The sequence below is a fragment of the Thamnophis elegans genome, chromosome 6 (assembly GCF_009769535.1).
Source record: "Thamnophis elegans isolate rThaEle1 chromosome 6, rThaEle1.pri, whole genome shotgun sequence".
Taxonomy (NCBI): Eukaryota; Metazoa; Chordata; class Lepidosauria; order Squamata; family Colubridae; genus Thamnophis; species Thamnophis elegans.
Genome location: NC_045546.1, coordinates 7,150,242 through 7,167,655, shown reverse-complemented (window position 1 = coordinate 7,167,655; position 17,414 = coordinate 7,150,242). Strand labels below are relative to the sequence as shown.

The window sequence follows — 17,414 nt, the reverse complement described above, 5'->3', positions numbered from 1 at the left end:
ATGTGGCTTTCAGCCAACGAGAGTCTGGACTGATTAAAAAAACATTCTCATTTACGTTTGTCTCGGCTTTCGTTCCTGGATGGAGAAGCGGGGGTCAGAACAGCCATCTGTTCTGTTCTTTAGCTCTTCCAACTGCATCAGTTCTCAAGATTCAAAAGTAGATTCTCGACCTCAGCCTGTGGCTGCGATCCTCTTCCAGCCAGCCCAAACTTATCACAACCTGGTCTACATCAATCAGTTTTTCAAAATCCTAGCAACTCAAAACGTTTCCTTCCCATAGCAACAATAACTAGGGCAACCCCATCTGACTAAGGCCCATCACGCCTTGTCTCATTCAGTGGCCGTCCTTGCAAATTTCATCCTCTGAAGGGGAAAAGGGAGGAAGTGAATAATGAAGGAATTTCAGATCACCTCGAGGAGGAATGGTGATAAGGGCTGGCACTCTTGCAAATCTTTGGTTTTTATCTTTAAAACCTGGCTGAATTAACACAGATAAAAGATAGGGTCCTTCGTCTATGTGTTGTCCAGTGCTCATATTTTTTGTTTTGAAACAGGTTCGGAGGAAGAGTTGAATCCCGTTATGAAGGCTCTGAAAAGGAGTTCAAATAGGCAAATTCCTTCTAAAAGTGTAGAGGATATACCGTCAGCCACCTCAAGTGAGCAAAACCTGACCTTTTCCATGCCCTTAACGTTTCTCTTCTAACTTACTTTTCTCCCAACCTGTTGTCAGTTTTATGTTACCTTGAAAAGTTTTCCTCAAGCAAATGCATCTACAAGGTTGATAAGTACAGGAGGCAGTTTTTGGGATTCAATTTTTTTTTACTAGCGGTTCTGTGGGCGTTGCTTTTTGGGCGTGGCATGGTTTTGTGGGCGTGGCAGGGGCAGGATACTGTAAAATCTCCAACCCCCCCCCCCACTCCAGGGGAAGGTTACTGCAAAATCCCCCTTTCCTTCCGATTAGCTGGGACTCGGGAGGCAGAGAATAGATGGGGGCGGGCCAGTCAGATGTAGAATTTACCGGTTCTCCGAACTACTCAAAATTTCCGCTAACGGTTCTACAGAACCAGTCAGAACCTGCTGAATACCACCTCTGACAGGAGGGATTGAAAAAAAACCATATATCTTTATTATTATTTTTAGTGGGATTGTTTTAGAAGATGCAAAGGGAAATGGCTCACACCCTGTCTGGATCAATATTGTAGCTATTCCTGGATCCAAATCGATGATAGCTCATCCCAGTTTTTATTATAGGTAGTCCTCAGTTAGCAACTAAAATTGGTGTTAGGTAAGCTCCCCATTGGGAGAGCAAGTACGTTCAGCGAAGCGTTGTGAGAGTTGTGTTGGAGAACACACAAACCAGCATACAGAGACACCGCAGTTTAAATAGGCTTTTACTTTCGTGGAAATAGAGGTATCAGAGTCCATCAAACAGTCCAAGTCATACATGCATAAGACAGTCAGTCATCAATGTCTTTCAGTTAAGGGATAATCCAAATAACATACTCCATAAACATACAAACAGTCTGGTACTCAAAATTTGCTAGCAATTGCAAAATTTACAATAGCTCACGGCACTTTGTAACAGCCAGCTTCCAAAAACACTCAGATCAGATCAGCCCGGCATCTAACAAAACAGAGAGCTAACAGTCATTCTGGCTCCCTCTTATGGCCGATTGAGGAAAACAGCAACCAATCACATTTGACAGTATGATTTAAAGAAACAGGTACAGCATTGCTATATGATTTATATATTGCCAACCCAGCCTTTAGAATTATATTCCTAACAGTTGGGACCTGTAACTCCATCATTAAGTGAAGTGGTTGCTAAGGGCAACTGTGCTTACGGTCGTAATTCAACATCCCTTTGCTTTACAGGCCTGCAAAGGTCACACATACAACGATGGGTCAGTGGTAAAATTCACTTTTCATCATCATTGCAATTATGAACAGTTGGAGTGGTGCAGTGGCCTAGAGGTGGATCTCACTGCCCTCACAATCAGGAGGCTGTGAGTTCAATCCTAGGTATAGGCAGTTATGTCTCTCTTTGGGCACAATTTTGGCAACAGGAAGGGCATCCGGCCAGTAAACACTCTGCTAGCTCCATTCAGTTGCCCAGACTCCACCCTGCAAGGGATTATGGGGTCGTTAAGAAGATGATGATGATGATTATAAGCATGAACCATTATTACATTGGACAATTGCTAAATGAGGACTATCTGCACTTGAATTTTATTTCCATTATCCCACGTGGTGCATAATGCTGTTAGTAAGGTCTTATCAGGTGATGACTTGATTATCATTAAATCATCGCCATACACATTTGATACAAATGTTTTATCCATAAATTATTTTAGCAATGTACTATTCAAGTAGTCCTTGACTTTACAACGATTCATTTAAGTGATTGTTTAAAGTTACCATGGAACTGAAAAAAGTGATGTGGGACAATTTTTCACACTTACAAGTGTGGCAGCATCCCCAAGGTCACGTGCTCAAAAATTCGGAGGCTTGGCAACTGGCATGTACTTATGCCGGTTGCAGAGTTCCGAGGTCTTGGAATTACCTTCTGACAAGCAAGATCAATGGGGAAGCCAGATTTACTTACCAACTGTGTTATTGACTCAACAACTGCAGTGATTCACTTAACAATTGTGGCAAGAAAGGTTGTAAAATGGAGCAAAATTCACTTTAACAACTGTCTTGCTTAGCAATAAAAAAGTTGGGCCCAATTAAAGTTGTAAGTCAAGGACTACCTCCATATAAATTGTACTAAAAATGTTGATAGATATCCTCTTCTTCCTGTGGCACAGGACATGTGGTTTGCAAAGGCGGCCTTTTCAGAACTTGATTTTACTCCAAATTTCATTTTGCTTCTCTCCCATCTCTAGAAGCTGCAACCTACCAGGATATCCTGAACAGCCAAATTTACCTAATTGTCTCACCATTTTTCCTCTTGCACAGATAAAGAAAAAATAAACCTTGGCAGGGAAGACTTAGTGCTTAGTGCTGAAGATGGTAATTATTTTATACATGGTTGCATGAACCTAATGTTCTACTTTAGTAAAATGTATGCATTAAGTAGTGGGTCTTCTGTGACAGCTAATAGCTAGCCTTAATATCAGTTAAGAGAGAGTAGAGTAGAATAGAATAGAATAGAATAGAATAGATGGAGTGGAACAGAACGGAATAGAATATATGAAATGGAATGGAATAAAATAGGAATAGAATAGAATAATAATAGAATAGAATAGGAATAGAATAGAACAGAATAGAACAGAATTCTTTATTGACCATGTGTGTTTGGACACACAAGGAATTTGTCTTTGGTGCATTTATTTATTTATTTATTTATTTATTTATTTATTTATTTATTTATTTATTTATTTAGTAGATTTATAGGCCGCCCAATCCTGGAGCATATGATGCATATGCTCTCAGTGTACATAAAAGGAAAAAAGAAGAAAAAAATAAAAAAATATATTCTCCAAGAATCATAAGATACAGCACTTAGTGATAGTCATAGGTTACTAATAAGCAATCAAATCATACCAGGAAATGAAAAGAACAATATAAATAGTAAAAATACAAGCAACATGATTACAGTTATTATTTATTTATATTTAAATAGTAGTTATTATTTATTTATATTTAATGTAGTTATTATTTATACTATTTAGGATTACTTATCCTCTGCCCGCTCTAAACGTTTTCCAGTCTGCTTTCAAAACCCATCCAAATTATTATCCGTCACTAGATAAATAGATCCTGTTGGTTAATTGCAGCACCATTATAATGAGAGCCTTCTCGTTAAGTATAATAACAGTATGTTATTTGTGGTCTCACTTTTTTTATCAGATTATCTGAGCCCAATGACAACCCAGAAGGAAGTGTGTAATAAGACCCTTCCTGAAAATAAAACATTTTGTGACTACTCATTATTTTACGTTATGCGTATAACTAAACCACTAATACATTCGTAAGTTGTTCTTGTTCCGCTAATTGTTTGCATCTTATAAAACAAGAACTAATTTTGCATTGCGGAGAGCCGTTGTCTGTTTAAAGCAAGGCATGCTTCCATTTGCCATCTGAAGTTAACACCCAGCAAACAGAAGGAAACCATAGGGTAGAAAGCATGAGAATGAGATAGTAATGCAGAAGAAAGCAATAATCTGATTGTGAAGGATTTATTGCTCATTTGCAAATGTGGTTTGGTATTTTGGGAGAGCTTAATATAGCCTTGATTCCAGAGAAGGATCAGGGAAGATTTTTTTTTTAATGTTCTTGATGGATATAGAGCACATTTTTCATTTGTAGAAAACTGGATGCCCACTGAATAGTTGCAACATTGCTAAGCGTTAGTATTTTTTTTTCTCCTCCCACTCTTCATCTGCCTGAATGGATGATGAATATTCAGTTTAAGAAAAGAAAAAAAAAAGAAAAAAATAACATTTCCCTTTCTTCTCCTTTCTTTTTTCGTTTGTATAATAGAAAGGAAAAAGGGACACAGTGGTTCAGTGGCTAAGAAGCTGAGCATGTCGATCAGAAAGATCGGCAGTTTGGCGGTTCGAATCCCCAGCGCCGCTTAACGGAGGGAATTCCCATTACTTGTCCCAGCTTCTGCCAACCTAGCAGTTCGAAAGCATATAAAAAATGCAAGTAGAAAAATAGGAACCACCTTTGGTGGGAACGTAGCAGCATTCTGTGTGCCTTTGGTGTTTAGTCATGCCGACCACATGACCATGGAGGCGTCTTCGGATAGCACTGGCTCTTCGGCTTTGAAATGGAGATTAGCACCGCCCCCTAGAGTTGGGAACGACTAGCACATACTGTATGTGCGAGGGGAACCTTTACCTTCACCTAATGGGAAGGAATATATAAAATTATTAGTTAAGCATTGCATTGAGCAGTTCTATATTGCAGTGTCTGGTTACTCCAAACGTAAAATAATTAAGTAATATATAGGTAATCCTTGACTTATAACAGTTCATTGAGTGACAGTTCAAAGTTATAATGGCACTGAAGAAGAGGTTACTTACAACTGGTGCTAACCTTTAATGATCGTAGCATCTCCAAGCTCATGTGATCAAAATTTGAGCTTTTGGCAGCTGTCATCTATATACGATGATTGCAGCGTCCAAAGATCATGTGACTGCCACCTGGTCACATGATCTTTGTGACCAGGTGGTTTCTGACCAGTAAATGGGGAAAGATGGATTTGCTACACAACAATTCACTTAATAACTGTGACAAAAAAGGTCATAAAATCAGGTGTAACTCAGTTAATCCCCCTTGCTCAACCGCAAAAATTCTGGTCCTAATTGAGGTGGTATGTTAAGGATTACCTGTACCTGGGATGCAGTTTCATTTAAAATTAATCTTCAGTGTATCATGATGAAGATTAGCATCCTGTTTTTCTGCTGTTTTGAAGCAGGAAATAGCCCTAAAAAATGTAGTTTTAAGGTGGCGAGGTGGCGCAGTGGTTAGGGTGCAGTACTGCAGGCCACTTCAGCTGACTGTTATCTGCAGTTCAGTGGTTCTAATCTCACCGGCTCAAGGTTGACTCAGCCTTCCATCCTTCCGAGGTGGGTGAAATGAGGACCCAGACTGTGGGGGCGATATGCTGACTCTGTAAACCGCTTAGAGAGGGCTGAAAGCCCTATGAAGCGGTATATAAGTCTAGCTGCTATTGCTATTGCTAAAATAATAAACGCCTGAAAACCCTGGTCTTAAGCTTCCTCTGTACCTTCTTTCCTTCATCATCTATAACCTCATTTTTCTGATAAAATCTTTTTAAGTTTGGTCCATTACATCCAAAATATCCTGATTTAAGAAGTGTGTAGAACCTGGACAAGGAAGAGTAGAATTCAGATCATCTTGTGATAATATTCAATTCGAAAGGGGCTTTTTTCCCCCCACACAGAGGGATATTGGTAACTATTTAATAAATGGATAAATTGAATGAACCCATTAGTTAATTTATTTATAAACTAGGCTTGCCACAAATTCTTGATTTACTTAAAATGTAAGTTTTGGTATAAATGATCTCTAAGCATCATCTTATGTACTGTAGCTTTGCTTATATCTCATGGGGGAATTCTTGCATGACCCGTCAAAACCGCGCTCGACAAAACCGCGCTCGACGAAAGCGCGTACCTGACGTCATCAGCAGCGCGACGAAAAAAATTAAAAAATAAATAAAATTAAAATAAAATTAAAGCAAGCCGATTCACATAAACGTAAGGGTTAGGTTTAGGGTTAGGGTTAGGGTTAGGTTAAGGGTTAGGGTTAGGTTTAGGGTTACGTTAAGCGTTAGGGTTAGGTTTAGCGTTAGGTTAAGGGTTACCGTTAGGTTTAGCGTTAGGTTAAGGGTTAGGTTTAGGTTTAGGGTTAGGTTTAGGTTTAGGTTTGGGGGGGTTAGGGTAAGGTTTTCGCTTTAATTTTAAATTTACCGCTCACAGCACGATGTTTTCGTCGCGCTGTGATGATGTCACGTACGCGCTTTTGTCGAGCGCGCAATTGTCTACCGCGGTTTTGTGGTGGAACCGAATTCTTGTAGGCCTATATTGTTGTAGGTATAGGAATGGAGAAATAGTAAAAAATTCTTTATTTTAGAGGAGATTTGAAAACACAGAAAGGACTTCCGTAGATCATGGGTTGCATTAGTTCTTTGAGTTTCCTTACAGCAAACTTTGCTGGTTATATTAAACGTAACTTTCAGATACTTGAAGCATACTTTTGGGTTGGTTTTTTTACCTTCCAAGAACATTTTATGAGTCAATCTTTTTAGCAAAACTAGACTCTAATTAGCTTTCTCCGTGTGAATTGCTGCTTTTTAGTTTCCACAGCACCTTCTTTCTCTGACAGTCAGTTTTCGCGTCCGGAAAAAATTAAGATGATGAGCAAATCGGTCCCAGCATTTCTTCAAGATGAGGCAAGTTTTTAATCTCTCTTTAAGAAAAGCCATAATGTTGATTTCGCTTTAAGGTTGTGCTGTTTTAGTAAAATGTATGGCAACTACACTCTGAAAACAGGGGGGGCAAAGAAATGAAGCTTGCCGTTTTCCTTTTTATTGCAATCAGTCTGAATATTGTAAGAAAGAAAATAATGGAAGGATACCTTGGAGAATCCTATTAAGAAAGCAGCACTTTTTCTTAGTGGTTCATAAATAAGCCTTTATGCACCAGATTTGGTTGAACAACTGCTTTCAAAAATTGAAATAATCATCTGTTTCAAAGACCACATTTTCTTTTCTCTAAAGGCCAGGTTTTTTTTTTGACAAGATAAACTAAAATTGTAATTTGTATTGTAAAAATGTGTATTTGACTGCAAAGGAAGGCAGTCCCCTCTGATTGCTTTTCATCCAGTTAGGATACTTAGCAAATTATCACCCTATTAGATCACTTACCCAATTATTTCTTCAATTATTTATTTCAGGGGTGTCAAACGTGCGTCAAAACGTCGTCACGTGACATATCGTAACTTTTTTGCCCCTTTACTAAACCGGGGGTGGGGGCGGCCAGCGTGTGATGCATTTGGCCCGCAGCCCGCGAGTTTGACACCCCTGATTTATTGGGTTACTAGGTTTATTTGCAGTTCCGGACACAACTGCCTTTGACGGTCTTACACAACAACAACAATAATAATAATAGACATTGCAATACCTGGTGATGCACGAATTGAAGATAAACAGCAAGAAAAAAATCACAAAGTACCGGGACTTGCAAATTTATGTTGAGCGACTGTGGAAAAAGAAATCATGTGTTGCTCCCAATTGTAATTGGAGCCCTTGGAGCAATACCTAAAGGGCTACCTCGCTATTTGGAGATTCTAAATTTATCAGACTTGAACATTCTGACTCTACAAAAAACCACCCTACTTGGAACAGCTTATATCCTCCGACGTTACCTTAACAGTTCCTAGGTCTTTGGTTAGGACTCGAGCTGTTGAGCTACCAACCAGCCCCAAAGGCTGTGAATCTCACCAAAGATTAACCACATAATAATAATAATACACACACACACACACCGTATATATAAAAATGGCTGTGTGTATGTTCCAGCATAACTCTGGAACAACTCTTGTGGGGGTAAGACACCCCTAACACCCCTTGGAGTGTGTGTTCTGTTAAGATACAGCCTGTTGTGCCTTAAGATGGCTTCTACTGTACAGTGCAGTGGAGTTGCCATGGTAAAGGCTTCACAATACTCCACAAGGGAGAAAATCCAACATTAGAAATTACGTTTTGTCCGATATTTTCCCTCTATAAATAAATACCCGGACAACATCGGGTTATCAGCTAATAACTAATAAAAATATTACATTGAAAGAGAGTCCACAGTTAGAACAGATTCACTCACAAGCAAGGAATAAAGCAGTCCCTCTTAAAAAGCCCAAACTTCACTGCCATAAACTCTGGTTTGCAAATGTCAGTGGCTACAATTCATAGAATGCACTAAGACAGACTCCCAAGCAAGCCACAATATGTAGATTAAATCCAACTATATTAATTCTTAGATATAGGTAAGCTTTGACTTACAAACATTGATTTAATGACCATTTGAAATTAAAACAGCATTAAACCCAATTTGCTTAATGATGACATAAGTGCAGCAATGCACTTAATAACCCTGGCAAAAAATAAAATTGGGCATGACTCCCTTAACAACCGCCTTCCTAGCAACCAAAATTCGGGTCTCGGTTGTGGTTGAAACTCGAGGGCTAGCTTTTCTAGAAGCACCTCTGGAATTAGAAATATATTTTCTTTGCTCGTAGGATCAGATTTGATAAAACCTGGGGATTGCAACACTGGCTCCTTTGTCTTAGGGACAGATGGCCCAGAACAAAATCAAGGAAGAATCAGAATAATAATAATAATAATAAAATACAGCACATCATTTCTTTTATCTACACCACTAGCCAGTGAAACAGGCCACTTTTTAAAAATCGATCAAAATTGGTTTGAAGAGGGAATGCCGGATCTCCTGAATGCACCAACTAAATTTCCTTTCTGTTGTTTTCATTAAGTGCTGCTCCAATGATTGCATGCAAATGATGCATGCCACATTAACCTGAGATATGGCTGGACGGATCCCAGACTTGGGAATCTTGGCAGAGCTCTTTGTTGTCCTTACCACTTTTTCGAACATCTGTGCAGACTTTTCTTTCTCTCTCCCTTTGTGTAATGTCTTGTAGAGCGATGACAGAGAGACAGATACAGCATCCGAGAGCAGTTACCGACATGGGAGAATCACAAAGAGCCCGAGTTCCCTAACCAATCTTAGCGGCTCTTCGGGCTTGGCATCCTTGTCTTCTGTATGTAAACCAAAACTCTAGTTTAATCCTGCTGCTTTCACTAATAGCCTTCCCTGACTTCTTTGGGAGTTAATGCTTGGCGTCAGCGGTGGGATTCATTTACCTTCCCTACCAGTTCACAAATGTGAGCGCTCTCTCTCTCTCTTTGCTCGCATGTGCCACATCTGCGCATGCACGGCGCTCATGCATTACGTCGGGGCGGGTGGGCGGAGCCTCCTGCAGCCGCTGCTGCTGTCGGCTTGCTCAAACCTGAGAGAAACAGCTGAATACCTCCTCTGCTTGGTGCCCTTATAAAAGATCTTGATTAATTATTACAGGTAGTCCTTGACAAAAGTTTATTTAGCGATCGTTTGAAGTTTAATGACCACTTGAAGCTGCGGTGGCACAGTGGCTAGAATGCAGTACTGCAGGCTACTTCTGCTGACTGCCAGCTTCCAGCAGTTTGACAGATCAATTCTCACCAGGCTCAAGGTTGACTCAGTCTTCCATCCTTCTGAGGTCAGTTGAATGAGGACCCAGATTGTTGGGGGCAATAGGCTGACTCTGTAAACCGCTTAGAGAGGGCTGGAAAGCACTGTGAAGTGGTGTGTTCTGACCGAGGCTTCCCAAAAGCACGAAGCCGACTCCTCGTCCCGATAAAACCCCTTTTATTTAGTTTAAAGCGAATTCCTCCCCAGCAGTCCCAATAACAATCTTTCAGGAGATCTCACAACTACAGACCTTTATCAGGCTTGGAGAATTGCCAGGCCGATATCTCCCAAACTCCACGCTGTGGCAGCAATTACTTGGCAAGAAGTCAGGAACAGATCTTCACCCTAATGAATTGAACTAATTGTCTCCTGCAAACTCCACTCCCCTTTCGCTCCTCTTTATTCCCTATGGGAGGGGCCATTCACCGTCCACCTGTGGCTTTATTCCTGAGTTGGCCCTTGTTCTTTAGCAGTTCCTTTTGTCTGGCAACTCTGTGCATGCACGCACTGGGAACAGGCTCCAGCTGTTCATCTGCCTCACTGATGTCTGACTCCAAAGGCAGCTGATAACAGTCGGACGGCACTGGCCCCCTCTCTCCCTCTGATGCAGAGCCCTCATCGGAGCCTTCCCCAGACTCCAGGATTGGCCCATGTTCCTCCTCAACCTCCTTACTGTCCGAGTCTGTTGCCAGATCCACTGGCTGAGGATCTTTGGTGGGCCAAAACACAGTATATAAGTCTAAGGGCTATTGCTACAACTGGACTAAAAAAAAGTGACTTATGAGCATTTTTCACACATTCATTGCAGCATCCCCACAATCAAAATTAGAGACCCTTGGCATCTGACTCATATTTATGATGCTTGCAGTGTCCTAGTGCCATGTGGTCACCTTTTGTGACCTTCTGATAAGAAAAGTCAACGAGAAAGCCAGATTTACTTAACAACCGTGTTACTAACTTACCAACTATGGCGAGAATCTTAAAATGGGACAAAATTCATTGAACAAATGCCTTGTAGCAACACAAATTTGGGGCTCAGTTGTGTGGTCGTAAGTCGAGGACTACTTTGTACATCTTTGGGTTTGAAACTTTGGCCAACTTAGTTTGAATTGGAAAATTAAGGATGGTGGACAACACCAGAATCCTAGAATGGAAGTTCAAACAACATTGTGGAAGCAACAAAAGATACTTCTGTAATGTTGCCAAGAAAATTGTAGCATGATGTCCAAAGTTTTATGTCCAGAACCTGAGCTTGGTTAGAGGGTATCTCTCCCCCCCCCTTTCCAAAATCTTTTCTCATCTGAATTATTTTTTCAGTTTTATTTTTGGAAGGTCCTTTCTTTAGTGCCTTCAGAGAGTGCTTGTTGGCAGCACTGTTCTTAGCAACTGTGAAACAAAGCATAACTAATTTCAATTCTTGTACGGTTTATTGAAGCCAACGGCCAAAGTCACCAGGGAATTCATTCTGGTTTGCCGTGACTGGCCAGAAAACCCAAATGGGAATCCAGAATGTCTGAATTTATGAATTAATATTAAAGTCTCTGGTAGCTGTTGCGCCATGAAGACTTGTTGAATTTTTTTGAACTCTGTACTGATGTAGAATTCTTTCTTTAGGAAATCTTGATGAAGTTCACCACAGGCAGGCTAATAAAGCAATGCACTTGCATTTTGAACTTTAAATCAGCCTTGAATTTTCAGGAGAGATTGAACTGACCTTAAATATCTATAGAAACAGGTCTTATATTGCCTTGGTCCCTGCATTGTTTAGAGAATAAGAGAGATTCTCATAAATGCTAGGATTAAATGCTAAACGACACCAATGGATAATTATACAATAGGTCTGGGCACAAACCTCCAAATAATGAGTATAGAAGGAAAAGTCAAAAGCAAAACCAGTTAAGAGAGGGGGGGGGACTTCCAGTGGTGGGTTTCCAAATCTTTTCCTATTTTGCATACACATGCACGCTTTGCACGCGTGCACGTCTAACGTGTGCTTTGCGTGCACGCGCAGCACTCAAAAGACCGCCCTCGATGTCAGTGCTGTTGAGCTGAGCTGTTTCTTTGATCAGCTAAGGCATGGCCACTTGCTCTGCCGTTCAAATAACAAGGGAACATAGGATAGGGAACAACAGGGGTGAGGTGGTGGTGGTGGTGGCAACCAGAGGTAGTATTTGCCGGTTCTCCGAACTACTCAAAATTTCCGCTGCTGGTACGCCAGAACTGGTCTGAACTGGCTGAATACCACCTTTGGGTACTTTGGTACAGAGGTGGGTTGCTAATTCTTTTACTAACGTTTTGGCCACGCTCCCATGCTCGCTTCCACGCATATGCAATGCTTCTGCAGGTGGGTGGGTGGAGCCTCCTGGTTCCACCACAAAACCGCGTTCGACTAAAGCGCGCTCGACGAAACCGCGTAGCTGACGTCATCAACAGGGCGACAACAGCGCGGAGACAGGAGCACGCTGTAAACGCTAAACCTAAAATTAACACCTAAACCTAACCCCCCCAAACCTAATCCTAAACCTGACCCTAAACCTGACCCTAAACCTAACCCTAAACCTAACCCTTAACCTAACCCTAACCCTTAACCTAACCCTAAACCTAACCCTAACCCTTAACCTAACCCTAAACCTAAACCTAACCCTAAACCTAACCCTAAACCTAACCCTAACCCTTAACCTAACCCTAAACCTAACCCTAAACCTAACCTTAAACCTAACCCTTACCTTAAGTTGAATTGGCTTGCTTTCAAAGCGCTATTTAAAGCGCCCTTCTTTCTCCATGCTCGCTGTTGTCGCCCTGTTGATGACATCAGCGACGCAGTTTAATCGGGCGCGCTTTAGTCGAGCACGGTTTTGTCGTGCCATGGAGCCTCCCGCCGCCACTACTACTGGTTCAGCTGATCTGGGCTGAACCGGCAGCAACCCACCTCTGCTTCGGTACTCATTGTTAATTAGTTCCAGGAGACGTGATGAGTACCAAGTACCAGACAAATTTTTCCCATGAGGAATAATGCAGTGAGTCACAAGGCACCCAATGCTAACAAATTCTAGCTTGTGCATTGAGTACTGAACAAAGAATTGACAATTTTTTTTGCGTCAAAAAGCATTGAGTACCAACTTTGATGCAGTTGAGTGCCAAGGTACCATTGTAGTAGAATTTAAAGATACGAGCAGACGAAATATTTTCTGCTGGGTGAGAGGTATAATATTATTCTTTGCATGAGTCCTCTTAATGATTTTTGCTTACTAAAAAAAAAAGAGCATGCTTTCCTTGGATGTGTGGCTGATATCTCTCCCTTTGCATAAGATCTTTAAAGGGTTTCTCAGTTGTTCTTCCCTACATTTCTATCGCATTCAAAGATGTTTTTTTCTTCTTCTGTACTTCAGTGTCTCTCTAATGGTGCAATTCAACTGTTAAAAAAGCATTTCTCCTCTTCCTTCCGGACATCTGCAGGTGAGCACCAGTGTGATGAGCGTGTACAGTGGAGATTTTGGCAACGTGGATGTGACAGGGAATCTCCAGTTTGCCATTGACTATGTGGAACAGTTGAAGGAGTTCCATATTTTCATTGCCCAGGGCAAGGATTTGGCAATTGCCGACGTGAAAAGGCAACGTTCAGATCCGTAAGTGCAGTTGGAGGAGAGAATCTGAAACAGTTTTTTTTTTTTAGAAAAATAAAAAGAACTGTGCTGTATTACTTTCATTATTTGTTTGTTTGTATTTGTATATCATCTTTATTGCTTTTATGAATAACTCAAGGTGGCGAATATATCTAGTGTACCTTCTTCCTCCTATTTTCTCCACAACAAACCTGTGAGGTGTGTTGGGCTTAGAGAAGGTTAACTGGCCCAGAGTCACCCAGCTGGCTAAGGCAGGACTAAAACTCACCGTCTCCTGGTGATTGGCCCAACGTCATCCAGTTAGCTTTCATCCTAAGGGAGGGGGGGCTAGAACTCACCGTCTCTTGGTGATTGGCCCAAAGTCATCCAGTCAGCTTTCAGGCCTAAGGGGGGACTAGAACTCACCGTCTCCTGATGATTGGCCCAACGTCATCCAGTTAGCTTTCATCCTAAAGCGGGACTAGAACTCACCATCTCCTGGTGATTGGCCCAAAGTCACCCAGTCAGCTTTGATGCCTAAGGCAGGACTAAAACTCACCATCTCCTGGTGATTGGCCCAACATCATCCAGTTAGCTTTCATCCTAAGGCGGGACTATAACTCACTGTCTCCTGGTGATTGGCCCAAAGTCACCCAGTCGGCTTTCATGCCTAAGGCAGGACTGAAACTCACCATCTCCTGGTGATTGGCTCAAAGTCACCCAGTCAGCTTTCAGGCCTAAGGGGGGACTAGAACTCACAGTCTCCTGGTGATTGGCCCAAAGTCACCCAGTCAGCTTTCATGCCTAAGGCTGGATTAGAATTCAGACTCTCCTGCTAATAAAATAAATAAATAGTAATTAAAATTAGTAAATTAATTAATAAATTAAGAAAAAGAAAAAAACTCAAAGGGTAGACTCAATGGACCATTGTGCCTTTTTTCTGCTGTCAAGCTTCTAAAATTCAGTAAATGTGCAAACCCAAATAGGGCTGAAAGGCATTTGCAGAGGAAAAAATATTTCATATTTCAATTTTTTAGCAGAAGCTTGTAACAAAATCAAATATCTTTTTTTTCATTTAAAGAGAAACATAATCTAACCAAAGGTTTTTAGGTTGGTACTGAGCTTCACTGGAAATCGTATTCTAATTCTTGTCTTCTCATATTTGGCCATGAAACCTTTTTAGATATGTGAAGAGTTACCTGCTACCAGAAAAACATAAACTGGGCAAAAGAAAGACATCTGTGAAGAAGAAGACACTCAATCCTGTCTTCAATGAGATATTACGGGTAACTTGCACCTTTTTCTTTCTTTTTTTTGAGAATTTTTTTATTGTTTTAGTTAAACAAAAAGAAAAAAAGAAAAAAACCCATCTTTCGTTACATCTTGTTGAAAGCTTATCGATTGGTTACAAATATATTCCATGCGTTTCTTTCACAGTCCTTGCATATACTTCAAATCATGTTGTACATTTTAAGTCAAGAAAGAAAAGTTATGTATTTTACTATCCCTGAACCATAATTCTCATTTAGTTACCATTGTTTAAACATGTTTTTACCTAGAATCATTTATATTAAAAGACACAACCACCTACTGGTGTTCATTTGCAATTTCAATAGGTCTCCAATACCATTGCACCTTTATGACATGTTCTAAAATTAATTCGGTTAAGTAAGATATCTAAGCATTCCCCCCCACCGTAACACACCTGTATGTATCATTAAATATTGTCCATTAACATTACATTCTTATTATTGTAGTTAACTAAAGGTTATTTACTGATTATCTCACCTCTCCTCCCCAGGCCCACACAATATTATAACTTTATAAAATTTTCTTTCTTTCTGATGAGGGGTTCACCCAGAGGAGCATAGATCAAATTTTAAATCAGACCAACAATCGAGAAATAAACAACACCCCAATTGAAGAACTACCAAGCAAGCCGACAATTAATAGCCCAGCCAAAGAACCCGTAAGACCATCCCCACCAACACTGACAGGCCAAGCGCTAGAATATAAACTGAGAGCAAACCGTACTCCCTACCAGCACTGATGATGTTACCTAGTTCGGTAAATGAAACGTCTGAAAGAAAAACAAGCTCAGAAAACACCAAGGATCATATGATGACTGTTTGTGGCCATCGGACAAGCAAGGAGAAGAGGGATTCACTTTACAACCTTGCTATTAACCACTGCAGGGATTGTGGCAGGAAAGGTTGTAAATTGGGGACAAAATTCACTCAACAACTCAGCAAATGTTTTGGGCCCAGTTAAAGTTCTAAGTTGAGGACTACCTAGCATGGGAGTCAATAGTAGGCTTGTCATGTAGAAAATCTATGGAGTTTTATCAGAGGCAACACCAATTGAAATGACCCATAAGCCGTCAATAACATATCATATTTTTCAGAGTATAAAACCCACTCCCACCAAAAGTGGGTGAAAATTTCTGAGCGTCTTATACAGCGAATGTTGCTGAAGCCCCACCTACCCACCGGCTCCCACCTGTTGGCTCTCATCTGCCATCCCCATCCGCTGGGAGTTTTTGGCCTCTGCGCATTATGTTTTTGGCCTCCGCATGCCCCGTCTGTGGCCCATTCCAGCCGATTGCTGCCTCCGTGCGTCATGTTTTTGGCCTCCGCATGTCCTGTTTTTGGTCTCCGTGCATCGTGTTTTCATCTAGTTGCAGGTGGCAGGGATCGGCCTCCTGGAACGGGCCAAAAACGTGATGCGCAGAAGCCGTACATGTGGTGTGCGGAGTCCGTAAATGTGATGCGCGGAGGCCAAAACGCAACATGCGGAGGCGGCGATCGGCGGTGATGTGTTGGGACGATCCCTGCAGCTTGGAACGGGTCTAAAACAGAGCATGCGGAGGCTGAAAATGGGACGCATGGAGGCCAAAAACACGATGCACGCAGGCCCCAATGGGCTGTGGCGATCCCGGCATCCTGGAACAGCTGATTCGTGGTATTTCGGGAGGCTGATCCAACCGCCAATCAGCTGCTTGTGGTGAACCAGCTGGGATAACGTGCTGAAGCTGACCAGACCATTTGCTATTTGCAGCAAGGACGCTAGCCAGATAAAAACTGATGGATGCTGGGAGGCAGAAGCAGATTTTTTTTTCTTGTTTCCCTCCCCAAAAACTAATGTGCGTCTTATATTCTGGAGCATCTTATACTCTGAAAAATACGGTAAATGCCCATCAACCATAAGTACTGTGTCTGCAAATTATCCTGTGTTTTAATTTAAATGCTTTATTTTTATTTACGTTGTTTTTACCCTGCTGCATTTTCCAAGGACTAATAGAGGTTTGCCTAATTAAAATCACAACATAGCAACAGAGTAGCAAATACAATAAATCAAAAGTGACAGAAACCTGGATCGACAATAAAAGTTAAACTGTGATGAATAGGCATCCAGGGGTAGAAACAGCTGAAAACTGGTGGCATTTCAGCAGCTTTCATCAGAAAATGGAAGAAATATTGTGTGTAATATTGTGAAATTTGGGTCACATGAGATCTTGAGGATATTAAAAAAAAAACTCTTGCAAGATTTAGCAGTATCTTCATATTAGGGACAATTTTATTCATAGGGAGCACATCAGAGGTGGGTTCTGGCCGGTACAGCCTGGTACGGCCGTACCGGTGGTAGCCGGGACCAGAGGCCACCGTACCGGTACGGTGACTTGTTTGGCCCACTTGCCCGCCCATGTTCCATGCCTGTTTTTAAAGCAACCGGCCAATTGCACATGTGCGCACAGTGTGCAGCACCTGAACGATCTTGACAAGCAGCTGGGTGTCGCAGGGACAGTGGAATGTCCATGCGTGCACGACCAGGACGCGGCCCCATGTGCAGCGTACCGGTAGCGACGGGGAAAGGAACCCACCACTGGAGCACACCCAGATCTTGAAATGGTGAAGGACTATAATATTATTCATGGATTGGAATCATTGAATGAAGCTGATTTGAAGAGTAGATCTGCCAAGAACAACAATAACTACAATAACTCAAAGAAAAGTCACATATTCCAAAATAA

The 17,414-nt window shown here is 41.4% G+C and overlaps 1 protein-coding gene across 4 annotated transcripts in view; it reads left to right on the top strand.

The window, feature by feature from the left end:
• The window catches only part of SYTL2 (synaptotagmin like 2), a 40,281-nt gene that overhangs the window by 11,971 nt on the left and 10,896 nt on the right, over positions 1-17,414 (top strand). For 3 of the 4 annotated variants that reach the window (XM_032219612.1, XM_032219611.1, XM_032219608.1), the window contains exons 3-8: positions 555-656; positions 2,962-3,015; positions 6,837-6,931; positions 9,193-9,312; positions 13,239-13,408; positions 14,568-14,670. In XM_032219612.1, coding sequence (XP_032075503.1) covers positions 555-656; positions 2,962-3,015; positions 6,837-6,931; positions 9,193-9,312; positions 13,239-13,408; positions 14,568-14,670 — 644 coding nt within the window. The remainder of the gene's footprint in view (positions 1-554; positions 657-2,961; positions 3,016-6,836; positions 6,932-9,192; positions 9,313-13,238; positions 13,409-14,567; positions 14,671-17,414) is intronic. The other variant, XM_032219610.1, reaches the window with a different exon arrangement.